This window comes from Oncorhynchus keta, chromosome 2 (genome assembly GCF_023373465.1).
Source record: "Oncorhynchus keta strain PuntledgeMale-10-30-2019 chromosome 2, Oket_V2, whole genome shotgun sequence".
In the NCBI taxonomy this organism is placed as follows: domain Eukaryota; kingdom Metazoa; phylum Chordata; class Actinopteri; order Salmoniformes; family Salmonidae; genus Oncorhynchus; species Oncorhynchus keta.
This window is the reverse complement of record NC_068422.1, coordinates 47,035,855-47,048,129: the sequence shown is the minus strand read 5'-3', so window position 1 is coordinate 47,048,129 and position 12,275 is coordinate 47,035,855. Positions and strand designations below refer to the sequence as shown.

General features: G+C 39.6%; 1 protein-coding gene across 3 annotated transcripts in view; it reads right to left on the bottom strand.

The window, feature by feature from the left end:
- The window catches only part of LOC118401457 (inositol polyphosphate-5-phosphatase A), a 189,721-nt gene extending 177,763 nt beyond the window's left edge, over window positions 1–11,958 (bottom strand). Inside the window, exon 1 of one of the 3 annotated variants that reach the window (XM_052477865.1) lies at window positions 11,848–11,958. In XM_052477865.1, the coding sequence (XP_052333825.1) occupies window positions 11,848–11,883 (36 nt within the window). In that variant the 5' untranslated portion in view covers window positions 11,884–11,958. Of the gene's footprint in view, window positions 1–10,779; window positions 11,244–11,847 lie in introns of those variants that run through there. The other 2 variants (XM_035798973.2, XM_052477859.1) reach the window with 2 other exon arrangements.
- Window positions 11,959–12,275: the final 317 nt, after the last annotated feature.

Genomic DNA, 12,275 nt, shown 5'->3' with positions numbered 1-12,275 from the left:
AATCTGTGTTGATCTATTACATTTGTTGCATAAAATGGCCCAGGTGTCGGTCTTCTTTTTGACGGTCGTGTTGTCCGTCTTTTTATCCTCCAGTACGTTACAAAATACTTCCATCAGCCCAGAAATCTGAACTGCTTTGGCGTGCCATGATCAGGCGGCTAGCGGACAAATAATGGCTAGAAAACGTTAAGTAATGACAATAATAAATAACATTGTATGCTAGCTAGCTTGGTTTAGAAACTAGCTAGCTACAGTAGCTAATGTTTGCTAAATAATTAGTTATTTCTAGTACTGGCAAATAACAGATTTGATTTCAAATCAGCCAACCCATGACAACCTTTCACAATGGAGATGCAGTAGTTCTAAAGTTACATTGTTATTATCTTATCAATCTTATTATCTTAGGCTAGTTACTTTGTTTCAACTCATGAAATACCTGGTGTAACAGGTCACCAATCATAGTTTAAAACAGTTCATTTTGAATCTGGATCAATGATTAAGTGGTGCAACACATCTGATGAATTATAAACCTAGATTAGCTCAAATCTTTTATTATTTTTACGCATGAAATCACATAGAAACCAACATAAAAAAAGTTAAACAAATCTAAATTTGAGATTCTTCAAATAGACACCCTTTGCCTTGATGACAGCTTTGCACACTATTGGCATTCTCTCAACCAGCTTCATGAGGTAGTCACCTGGAATGCATTTCAATTAACAGGTGTGCCTTCTTAAAAAGTTCATTTGTGGAATTTCTTTCCTTCTTAATGCGTTTGAGCCAATCAACTGTTGTGACAGGGTAGGCGTGGAATACAGAAGACCTATTTGGTAAAAGACCAAGTCCATATTATAGCAAGAACAGCTCAAATAAGCAAAGAGAAATGTCAGTCCATCATTACCTTAAGATATGAAGGTCAGTCAATATGGAACATTTCAAGAATTTTAAAAGTTTCTTCAAGTGCAGTCGCAAAAACCATCAAGCGCTATGATGAACCTGGCACTCATGAGGACTGCTACAGGAATGGAAGACCCAGTTACCTCTGCTGCAGAGGACAAGTTCATTAGAGTTCAAGTAATAGACATCTCAACTAGAGGTTGACCGATTAATCGGAATGGCCGGTTAATTGCCTCGTTCAGGGGCAGAACGACAGATTTTTACCTTGTCAGCTCGGGGGATTCAATCTTGCAACCTTACAGTTAACTAGTCCAACGCTCTAACCACCTGCCTCTCATTGCACTCCACGAGGAGACTGCCTGTTACGCGAATGCAGTAAGCCAAGGTAAGTTGCTAGCTAGCATTAAACTTATAAAAAACAATCATAATCACTAGTAAACTACACATGGTTGATGATATTAGTTTATCTAGCGTGTCCTGCGCTGCATATAATCGATGCGGTGCGTATTGTTGCTCCAATGTGTACCTAACCATAAACATCAATGCCTTTCTTAAAATCAATACAAAGAAGTATATCTTTAAACCTGCATAATTAGCTAAAAGAAATCCAGGTTAGCAGGTAATATTCACCAGGTGAAATTGTGTCACTTCTCGTGTTCATTGCACGCAGATTAGTGTATATGCAACAGTTTGGGCCGCCTAATTTGCCAGAATTTTACGTAATTATGACATAACATTGAAGGTTGTGCAATGTAACAGGAATATGTAGACTTATGGATGCCACTCGGAACGGTTCCGTATTTCACTGAAAGAATAAACGTCTTGTTTTCGAGGTGATCGTTTCCGGATTCGGCCATATTAATGACCTACGGCTCGTATTTCTGTGTGTTATCATGTTATAACTAAGTCTATGATTTGATAGAGCAGTCTGACTGAGCGATGGTAGGCAGCAGCAGGCTTGTAAGCATTCTTTCAAACAGCACTTTCGTGCGTTTGCCAGAAGCTGTTTATGACTTCAAGCCTATCAACTCCTGAGATGAGCCAGTTTGCGGGGTGAGCGCTAATAGCGTTTCAAACGTCACTCGCTCTAAAACTTACAGTGGTTGGTCGGGCCGCGGCTTTTGTGGAGCGATGGGTACCGCTGCTTCGAGGGTGGCTGTTGTCTTTGTGTTCCTGGTTCTTGCCCAGGTAGGAGCGAGGAGAGGGACGGAAGCTATACTGTTACACTGGCAATACTAAAGTGCCTATAAGAACATCCAGTAGTCAAAGGTTAATGAGATACAAATGGTATAGAGGGAAATAGTCATATAATTCCTATAATAACTACAACCTAAAACTTCTTACCTGGGAATATTGAAGACTCATATTAAAAGGAACCACCAGCTTTCCTATGTTCTCATGTTCTGAGCAAGGAACTTAAGTGTTAGCTTTCTTACATGGCACATATTGCACTTTTACTTTCTTCTCCAACACTTTGTTTTTGCATTATTTAAACCAAATTGAACATTTCATTATTCGAGGCTAAATTGATTATTTTAAGTTAAAATAAGTGTTCATTCAGTGTGGTTGAAATTGTCATTATTACAAATAAATAGGCCGATTAATCGGTATTGGCTTTCTTTGGTCCTCCAATAATCGGTATCGGTGTTGAAAAATCATAAAAATCGGTCGACCTCTAATCTCAACATCAACTGTTCAGAGGACACTGCGTGAATCTGGCCTTCATGGTCCATTGCTGTGAAGAACCCACTACTAAAATGACACCAATAAGAAGAAGAGACTTGCTTGGGCCAAGAAACACGAGCAATGGACATTAGATCAGTGGAAATTTGTCCTTTGGTCTGGAGTCCAAATTGGAGAATTTTGGTTCCAACCACCGCGTCTTTGCGAGACACGGTGTGGTTTAACGGATAATCTCTAGATGTGTATTTCCCACCGTAAAGCATGGAGGAGTTGTTGTTATGTTGTGGTGGTGCTTTGCTGGTAACACTGTCTGTGAATTATTTATTTAATTCAAGACACACTTAACCAGCATGGCTACCACAGCATTCTGCAGTGATACGCCATCCCTTCTGGTTTGCGCTTAGTGGGACTATTATTTTTCAGCTGGACAATGACCCAACACACCTCCAGGCTGTGTAAGGCCTCCACAATCCCGACCTCAACCTAATTGAGATGGTTTGGGATGAGTTGGACCGCAGAGCGAAGGAAAAGCCGCCATCAAGTGCTCAGCATATGGGAACTCCAAGACTGTTGGAAAAGCATTCCATGTGAAGCTGGTTGAGAGAATGCCAAGAGTGTGCAAAGTTTTCATCAAGGCAAATGGTGGCTACTTTGCAGAATCTAAAATATATTTGGATTTGTTTAACACTTCTTTAGGCAACCATTCTCTTGCTCATTGTGGACTGACCGGCACCGGACGTACGTGGACATTGAAATTTGGTCAGTCCGCAGACGCACAGACACCTGGACGACAGATGTCTGGACAGGCCTTAATTTGGCCGGATCATCTGAACCAATCATATGTTTCACAAGTTTGGACAGTACAGTAGAGCACAGTAAAGAAAATGTATGATAGTTCAGATCAGTACATTGCAGTACAGTAGATCCCAGTTGAGTACAATAAAGAACAGTAGTATATAGCACGCTAGAGTATAGTTCAGTACAGTACACAGATCATACTAGAGTTGAGTACACTATAAATGGGGGGTTGATACAGTTAGAAGTTGGGGTATTATCTTGACAATATCATATTGTATCATTATGCATTAGTTGGCCTTCACCTAAAGCAAAATACCAGTATTTTCCCTTCTTTTCAAATTAGGTAGGCAATATGATTTCAGCACTTTTATTTCCATGACTGATCAAAATGAATTTTCTCATGGCTCTCTCTTGCTCCTCTGCAGCAGACATATGGTGAGCAATATGTTTCGACCCTCGAATCACAATACATATAGAAATGTGAGAATTGCAATACAGATCGTATCGGCACCTAAGTATTTTGATAATATCATATTGTGAGGTCACTGACAATTCCCAGTCCTATACTGAACTTTACTGTACTCTTATGTCCAAATTTCTGAAACAGACAAATATGATTGGTTCAGATTTGGTCCGGTACAACCAAATTTGGTCTTGTTTGTTAAATCCACTTCACTTACAATAACCAAAATGTAAAAAAATTCAAACTCAAGGTGTCACGTCATAGCTGACATCCCATTCTTTCAGCAGACATATTTAATCCTAATTCGGAGCAGATTTTTAACACAGTTTTGGAAGCGTGGTCACAAATTGAGAGAATTTACCAAAATTCTGTTACCAAACTTCGCACCTGCAAAGTTCCTCCAACAAATGTGTCTTTGTAAAAAAGAAATCTGCGTACATTTTTTTATGTAGTCCTTGTGCATAGAGTTGTATGGTTTGTTAAACTTTGAAATCAATGGTTGTTTGGCATACATTTCAAGTGAAAAATCTGAGTCTCAGCGCAATCCCGTAACTGTGGAATTGCCCATATAGTTATTTTAAAAAGTATACACTAACCCTACAATAGGCCTAGTTATAACAAACATGTAGCCAATCAAAATTATTTTCCATGGAGGGCCACATTGGTATATATTCGAGCCATCGCGGGCCAGAATCATATTACAGGATTCTACATCATGTGTATGACTGTGTTGGCAGATATATCTACTGTAAATCACATCCAGATATGCTACCTATTTAACTTTTTTTTTTAACATGGGAGCGTCATCCACATTTAAGGTGAAAGGAGAGGAAACCAACAGCATGTCATTTTCTAACACTTTGAAATCCTCAAAATGAACACACAGAAGCGATGTTTACTTCTCCCACTGGTCATCTGATAGGGAACAGACTAGTAGTGTCAGAAGGTGTGTGGGATAGTTGGCGGGTCAGGAGAAGTAATTTTCCCTTGAAGGCTTTGACAAGGCTGTACATCTGATATGCAAAAAGGCCCTTCCCTTGTAGTTTGGAATTCAGTTCATTCATGAGGCCAAGATGTCCACGGTGAAGGCAAAAATCGGCCAACCATTCTTTATCTTGCTGTTGAGGGGAATCCACATATTTTCCTTTCACTTGTAAAAACTCACCAATCTCCGACTCCAGGTCACACACCCTTTTATAAGCACCTTTCCGAAACTCAGCCATCTCTCGTTTGTGTAGATGGGAGATCTACATGACCCAACCTCTGTCTCTTCAAAAGGTGAGACAAACTGCCTGTGGTTTAAAGATTTTGCTCTTATGAAGTTCACCACTTTAGTGACTGTATCCACAACATGGCTCATTTTCAGAACACCTTTACAGAACACCTCCTGATCAATAATGCAATGCAGGAAAACATTCCTATCTATGTTCAGCTCAGCTACATGATCTTGCATTCTTTGCAAAAGGCCAACGTTTTTTCCTGTCAAGTTTGGACACCCATCAGTGGTCACACTGGATAAACTTTTCCAAACTCAGTCCCAGCTTGCCACACTCTTATTAACCTCCTCCAATAAATATTTCCCTGTGGTTGTAGTCTTCATTGACTGCATTGAAGCAAGCTCCTCTGTAATTTCAAAGTCTGGGGTTATGCCTCGTAAGAATATCAACAACTGTGCCATGTCAAGTGCATCACTGCTCTCATCCAGGGCCAAGGAGAAATCCTTTACCTTGTCTTTCACCTGTTGTTCCATATTCTCTGCGATGTCCTCAACACGCCGTGTCATTGTTCATCTTGACAGGGAAACATTTTCAAACAGCTCTTTCTCGTTTCTTGAGTCAATTAAGTATTCATTCATGAATTAGCGAATGGTTTGCTATGTTCAGCAATTTTATTGGACAGTACATAGCTACCTCTTGCAATTCCATGATTTGCTGAATGCAGTTTTGTGAAAAGTCCTTGCTGCTTTTGCAACTGAGAAAGCAACTATTTCGATGCACTTTCCCTCTGCTCAGAAGACATATTCCTATATTTCTCTGCATGAATCGTCTGGAAGTGTCGGGACAAGTTGTAGTCTTTCAAGACAGCGATGCTCTATAAAGAAATATTTCGATGCCCACTCTTGCTGGAAGACCCTACATTGATGGTCTACTTTCCTTTTCTTGTGTAGACTAGGCCCGGGCCGGATTCAGCACCAAGGACAGCAATCGTAATTCTTGCGATTTGACAGTTAGGTCCAACAGATGAAAGTGTAAGATGCTATTATTTTACAAAATGATCAAGGAAAAACAATAACTGGATGTCCCTGAACATACTTCCTACAGTCACCGACACCTTTCATTAAATGGGAATCGTACATAGGCCTACTGAGTCCAAACTTTTCACAGAAGCTGCATGGACAGAAATATTGTCCAATAAAGAAAAAAAAAGAGCAATGTCTTGACAGTTTTGCTGATTTTCCTATTTTAATAAAACAATACCAATTAGGCTACAGTGGGCCTCCGCTGGTAAAAATCGATGCCATAACCAATTACGTTACTGCTAAGACAAGCTTTTGGTGTGTCTTAAATATCACCAGTAGCGCTGCTTGAAATTGGCACACATTAAGGACACACCTCAAATATTTCCACCCCTCAGCGCAAGCGAGCTGATCTAAGGCAGGTAAATTACCAATTTTATAAGTCTACATTTCAAAAAGAGTGCGCGTTTGACACCAGTACCGCCTTAACATCAGCTGATCCCCTAATGTTAGATTCTGCCAAATAGGTCACAAAACACCACAACTTGTGATCTCAACACAAAGCCTGTATTTGTTTCATGCGTGTCATTTTTTTTTAAACAACACAAACAACTTACAGTCAAAAGAGTCCATCCAAATGCCCAAATTCAACGTCTGGAGTCTGGAAAAACATTTAACGTTTCAATGTCACTGCACACAACTGCACGCCCACTAAAAACATGCCCAGTGTTTACTAGCTGAATGTACATTATGGCTCACATTAAAAGTATGTTCTAAAAACAATAGCCTAGTATCCATAAGTCACCCATAACTCAGCAGTCATGACAGACAGTCTAATAATAGCCAGAGTGAAAAAAAACCCTTAGAGGGAGAGAGGCTCTTAAAAATGTTGACACAACACTGAAAGTGATACAAGGTGTTTGGAGATGTAGCTCTCATATAAAAAGGTCAGTATTAACACAGTAATTATACCAGTAGATTTTTTTTTTAAATACAGCTCTTATTCCTAACTGGGCTTACATTGCAATTCTGTTCCAACCCATCCAATTGTCATTGCACTGCTTACACTGTACTTAGGGTTAGGGCGAGGGTCCGTGGTACTCCATAGTTATTGCAATTTACTTAAAGGAAATACACAGTAATAAGAACATGGTAATGTAAAAAGTGTTATCAAAGATTATATTGGATGCTGAAGTTGTAGGAGCAGCCAAAGCAAAGACCATAATAAGTCGTTTGCCAAATATGCCTCTATGATCATCAAATGGTGGTGAAAATTATGAACCAGCAGCTATTAGAAGGGAACTAGGACAGAAACCGGTTTATTGAACACAGCATGAGAAACTTCAACAAAACTCGAATTCAAATAATCTACAGTCGACTCCAACAACATGTCGGTTTCACTTTGTACAGCTTTACTATGATTTGTCTACAGGCTATACCTGTCAAGAAAAGGATTCCAAATCCTTCTCACTGGACCCATACAGAATAGCAGATACAGTGCCTTCAGAAAGTATTCATAGCCCTTGACATATTCCACATTTTGTGGTGTTACAGCCGGAATTCAAAATGGAAGAAATATAAAAATGAACAACAAATGTAAAACGCAACAATTTCATATAATGAAATCAGTCAATATAAATAAATGCATTAGGCTATAATCTATGGATTTCACATGACTGAGAATACAGCTATGCACCCATTGGTCAGATTCCTTCAAAAAATTATAATAAAGTAGGGGCGTGGCTCAGAAAACCAGTCAGTATCTGGTGTGACAATTTTACTCATGCAGCACAACACATCTCCCTCGCATAGAGTTGATCAGGCTGTTGATTGTGGCCTGTGGAATGTTGCCCCACTCCTCTTCAACGGCTGTGCAAAGTTGCTGGATATAGGCTTGAACTGGAACATGCTGTCATACACATTGATCCAGAGCATCCCAAACATGTTCAACGGGTGACATGTCTGGCGCGTATGCAGGCCATGGAAGAACTGGGACATTATCAGCTTCCAAATATTTTACAGATCCTTGAGACATGGGGCCATGCGTTATGTTGAAACAGGAGGTGATGGATGGATGGCACGTCAATGGGCCTCAGGATCTCGTCACTCGTCACAGTATCTCTGTGCATTCAAATTGTCATTGATAAAGTGCACTTGTGTTCATTGTCCATAGCTTATGCCTGCCCATACCATAACCCCACCATGGGGCACTGTTCACAACGTTGACATCAGCAAACCGTACACCCACACGAAGCAATATACCCGGTATAGTTGAAACCGGGATTCATCCGTGAAGAGCACACTTATCTGACATGCCAGCGGCCATTGAAGGTGAACATTTGCCCACTGAAGTCGGTTACGACACCGAACTGCAGTCAAGTCAAAACCCTGGTGAGAATGGCAAGCAAGCAGATGAAATTCCCTGAGACAATTTCTACAAACTGTCATCAACTATTTGGTTCTGCAAACCCACTGTTTCATCAGCTTTCTGGGTGGCTGGTCTCAACCGATTCTGCAGGTGAAGAACCCTGATGTGGAGGTCCTGGGTTGGCGCAGTTACACGTGGTCTGCGGTTGTATTCTCAAAAACGATGTTGGAGGTGGCTTATGGTAGAGAAATTAACATTCAATTATTTGGCAACAGCTGTTGGACATTCCTGCATACTCCCTCAAAACATGAGACTTCTGTGGCATTGTGTTTGTTGTGTGACAAAACTGCACATTTGTGCACCTGTGTAATGATCATTCTGTTTTTTTAGCTTCTTGATATGCCACACCTGTCAGATGGATTAACTTGACAAAGACGAAATGCTCACTAAGAGGGATGTAAACAAATTTATGCACAAAATTTGAGAGAAAAAAAAAATACATTTTTGAAAATGTATTTAAAATTAAAACACAGAAATGTCATTTACATAAGTATTCACACCCCTGAGTCAATATGTTAGAATCTCCTTTGGCAGCAATTACAGCTGTGAATCTTTCTGGGTAAGTCCAAGAGCTTTGCACACCTGGATTGTACAATATTTGCACTTTATTCATTTTTTTTATTCTTCAAGCTCTGTCAAGTTGGTTGTTGATCATTGCTAGACAGCCATTTAAGTCTTTTTAAAGATTTTTAAGACAATTTCATTCAAAACTCAGGAACATTCCCTCAGGAACATTCAATGTCTTCTTGGTAACTTACTCCAGTGTATATTTTTCCATGTGTTTTAGGTTATTAGCCTGCTGAAAGGTGATTTGTCTCCCAGTGTCTGTTGGAAAGCAGACTAAACAAGTATAAACTAGTCCTATGAAGTGGTACTCTGCAATGTGTTGGATTTGCCCCAAACATAACGCTTTGTATTGAAGTTAATTTCTTTGCCACATTTTTTGCAAACAGGATGCATATGTTGGAATATTTTTATTGTGGAGTAACTATAATGTTGTTGATCTATTTTCAGGTCTCTCCTATCACAGACATTAAAACTATTTCAAGGTCACTATTGGCCTCATGGTGAAATCCGGTTTCCTTCTTCGCCGGCAACCGAGTTAGGAAGGATGCCTGTATCTTTGTAGTGACTGGGTGTATTGATACACCATCCCAAGTGTAATGAATAACAACTTCACCATGCTAAAAGGGATATTCTGCTTTAATATTCTGCTTTAATGCTTTAATTATTTTTACCCATCTACCAATAGGTGCCCTTTTTGCAAGGTATTGGAAAACCTCCCTGGTCTTTGTGGTTAAACCTGTGTTTTAAAATCACTGCTCGACTGAAGAACCTTATAGATACATTATATGCGTGGGCTACAGAGATGAGGTAGTCATTAAAAAACGAATGTTAGATACTATATTATTGCACACTTATGTGATTTGTTAAGCACAATTTTACTCCTGAATGTATTTAGGTTTGTCTTAACAAAGGGGTTGAATAGTTAGACCCAAGACATCTCAGCTTTTCATTTAATTAATTTGTTAACACTTCTAAAAACGTAATTATTTGACATTATGGGTTATTGTGTGTAGACCAGTGACACAAAATATCAATTTAATACATTTTTAATTCAGGCTGTAACAATTTGGAAAAAGTAAATGGGTGTGAAAACTTTCTGAAGGCAATGTATATGTTGCCCATCTGAATGCATGAGAAAAATGTATTATGGATAAACATTTACAACAACAAAAAAACAGACCTATAACAGACCTAATACAGACCAGTTCTGTATTAAAAATATGTATATATATTTTTTTACAAAATGTGGACTTCTATGAGAATTTAAAGCCCCTAGGTGAAAGTCAAAACAGGCACGCTAAATCTCCGCCTCCACTCCTTAGCTATGTCACAATAATGTTTTCAAGTAGTCTAGGCCATGATGGTAGACTACTTCTACCATTTTACAGCAAGCTGCAAGACAGAATGAACAAATCGTGGTTTCCCCAAATCACTGTTACTGCAATGATAGAGGCTACAAACATGATCAATCTTGATGGCTAAAGAGGCCCAGGCTGTGGTTGTGCTCATACGTGAAGTAAGGTAGGTAGGTTACTTACGACGCTATAATAAAGACTACCTGACATATTGAGGGCCCAGGGAAGACAAATTGAAAGCGGCATTGTTGAATACATTGTAACCAACAAATGAAGACAACATTCACATTAGTTACAAAGAAATAGTGCAGCAGACACCATGTTTCAAGCTGTCGCAGGCGCAGCAACTCACATCTTCAAAGAGCGATCCAACGTTGGCTGTCACGAGCAGTATTCCCGAGCCTGCTGTCACCTTCCCCGCCATAACTCTTTCAGAATCAAAAGTGTACCGGACTTTGACTGTTTTAGAATTTAAAGTAACACAAGTCGTTAAAGGTTTAAGGAGGCTGATTCGGTTAAAATACAGAGGAAAATACTGCAGCCAGGTTTGTGACCGCTCTGCTCGCTCATACTAGCAAGGCTCGTGCATCTAGTTGCTTGCTGAAGGTCTGCTGATGTTTTGCCTACTTTTTCACATTAACAGCCATCGTAAAAGTTTCCGTTTTAATCCATAGCGACTGCTGGCCTCTGGTTCATTTCAACGTGGAGTGTTTTTCCCTGGCTTTTGCAGTGAAAAAGTCTCACTCGTAAGCCGCGACTCAGTCAGGACCATTGCCTTGATTGTTTAGAGAGGATAGGCTAGAGTCCTTCACTGTCCTGACGTCACCAAGCGAATGGAAAGATGGAGCTTTTTTAAAAGGGCAACGCACCACGAGAACACGCCGAGCAAGAGATTGCCTTTCAGAGCGCTTGCATAGGCCACTTGACTTGTTGTTACTCAATAAAAACAATTCACCTAAAATGGGAAGAATATAACTGTCCTACCTAAACAATTTAATGCCCTATGTATGAAGCTTCTGTCATGACAATCATAACAAAGACAACATAGACATGTTATTACTGACCTGCTGTAGTGACACAGAAGCTACATGATAGAAAACTCTGCTGGTAAGCTAATTAGCAAGATGAAAGCACTATAGTCAACACCTTACCTAAAAACGGGGTTGTTAGAAATTGCAAGCAATTGGTGTTGCAGCTGCAGTGTGCTTGATTCAGTGTAGGAGATATGAATGGCCTACATACATTTTTATTGCAGATTACACTATATTTAATGTTCTTTTCTAAACCAGTAGTTATTGTTGACCTGATAATAGATACACTGTTTGTTTTCCAATTTACATATATGCCTAGATAGAATTGAGTAGCGTATATAGGCTACCATCATTTCCACATCTACAAGCTGGGAAATAGAAACATTTACCTCTTTAAGAGACCAGTGCCTCCCATGCCATTTCATTGTATGAATTTGGTGGGGCCCACCTGACTTTTTTTATTTTCTTCAAAAGTTATCAAAGTGGTTAGAGGCCTTTATCTTTAATCGTCATTCAGTTTTAAGATGGTTTCTCAATGCTTATTCAAAATGTACCTAAAAGACAACAAGTTTGTGAAGGCCTTGCAACCTTCATCTTACTAAATGGCCCATGACATAAAAGTGATTTGCTGTAGTCCAATAAGACTTTCCTGTTACACGCCATTACCTCCCCTAATGGTCTGGAGGAACAAGTGAGGTCACAAATTGGCCTCTTCGCTCAAATAGTTCTCGGCTGGCAAGAGGTTAGATACATGAGAACATACAAGAACCAATCCGGGAGGGTCATATTTTGTGAGGAGATGACAAGATGGTGGAGG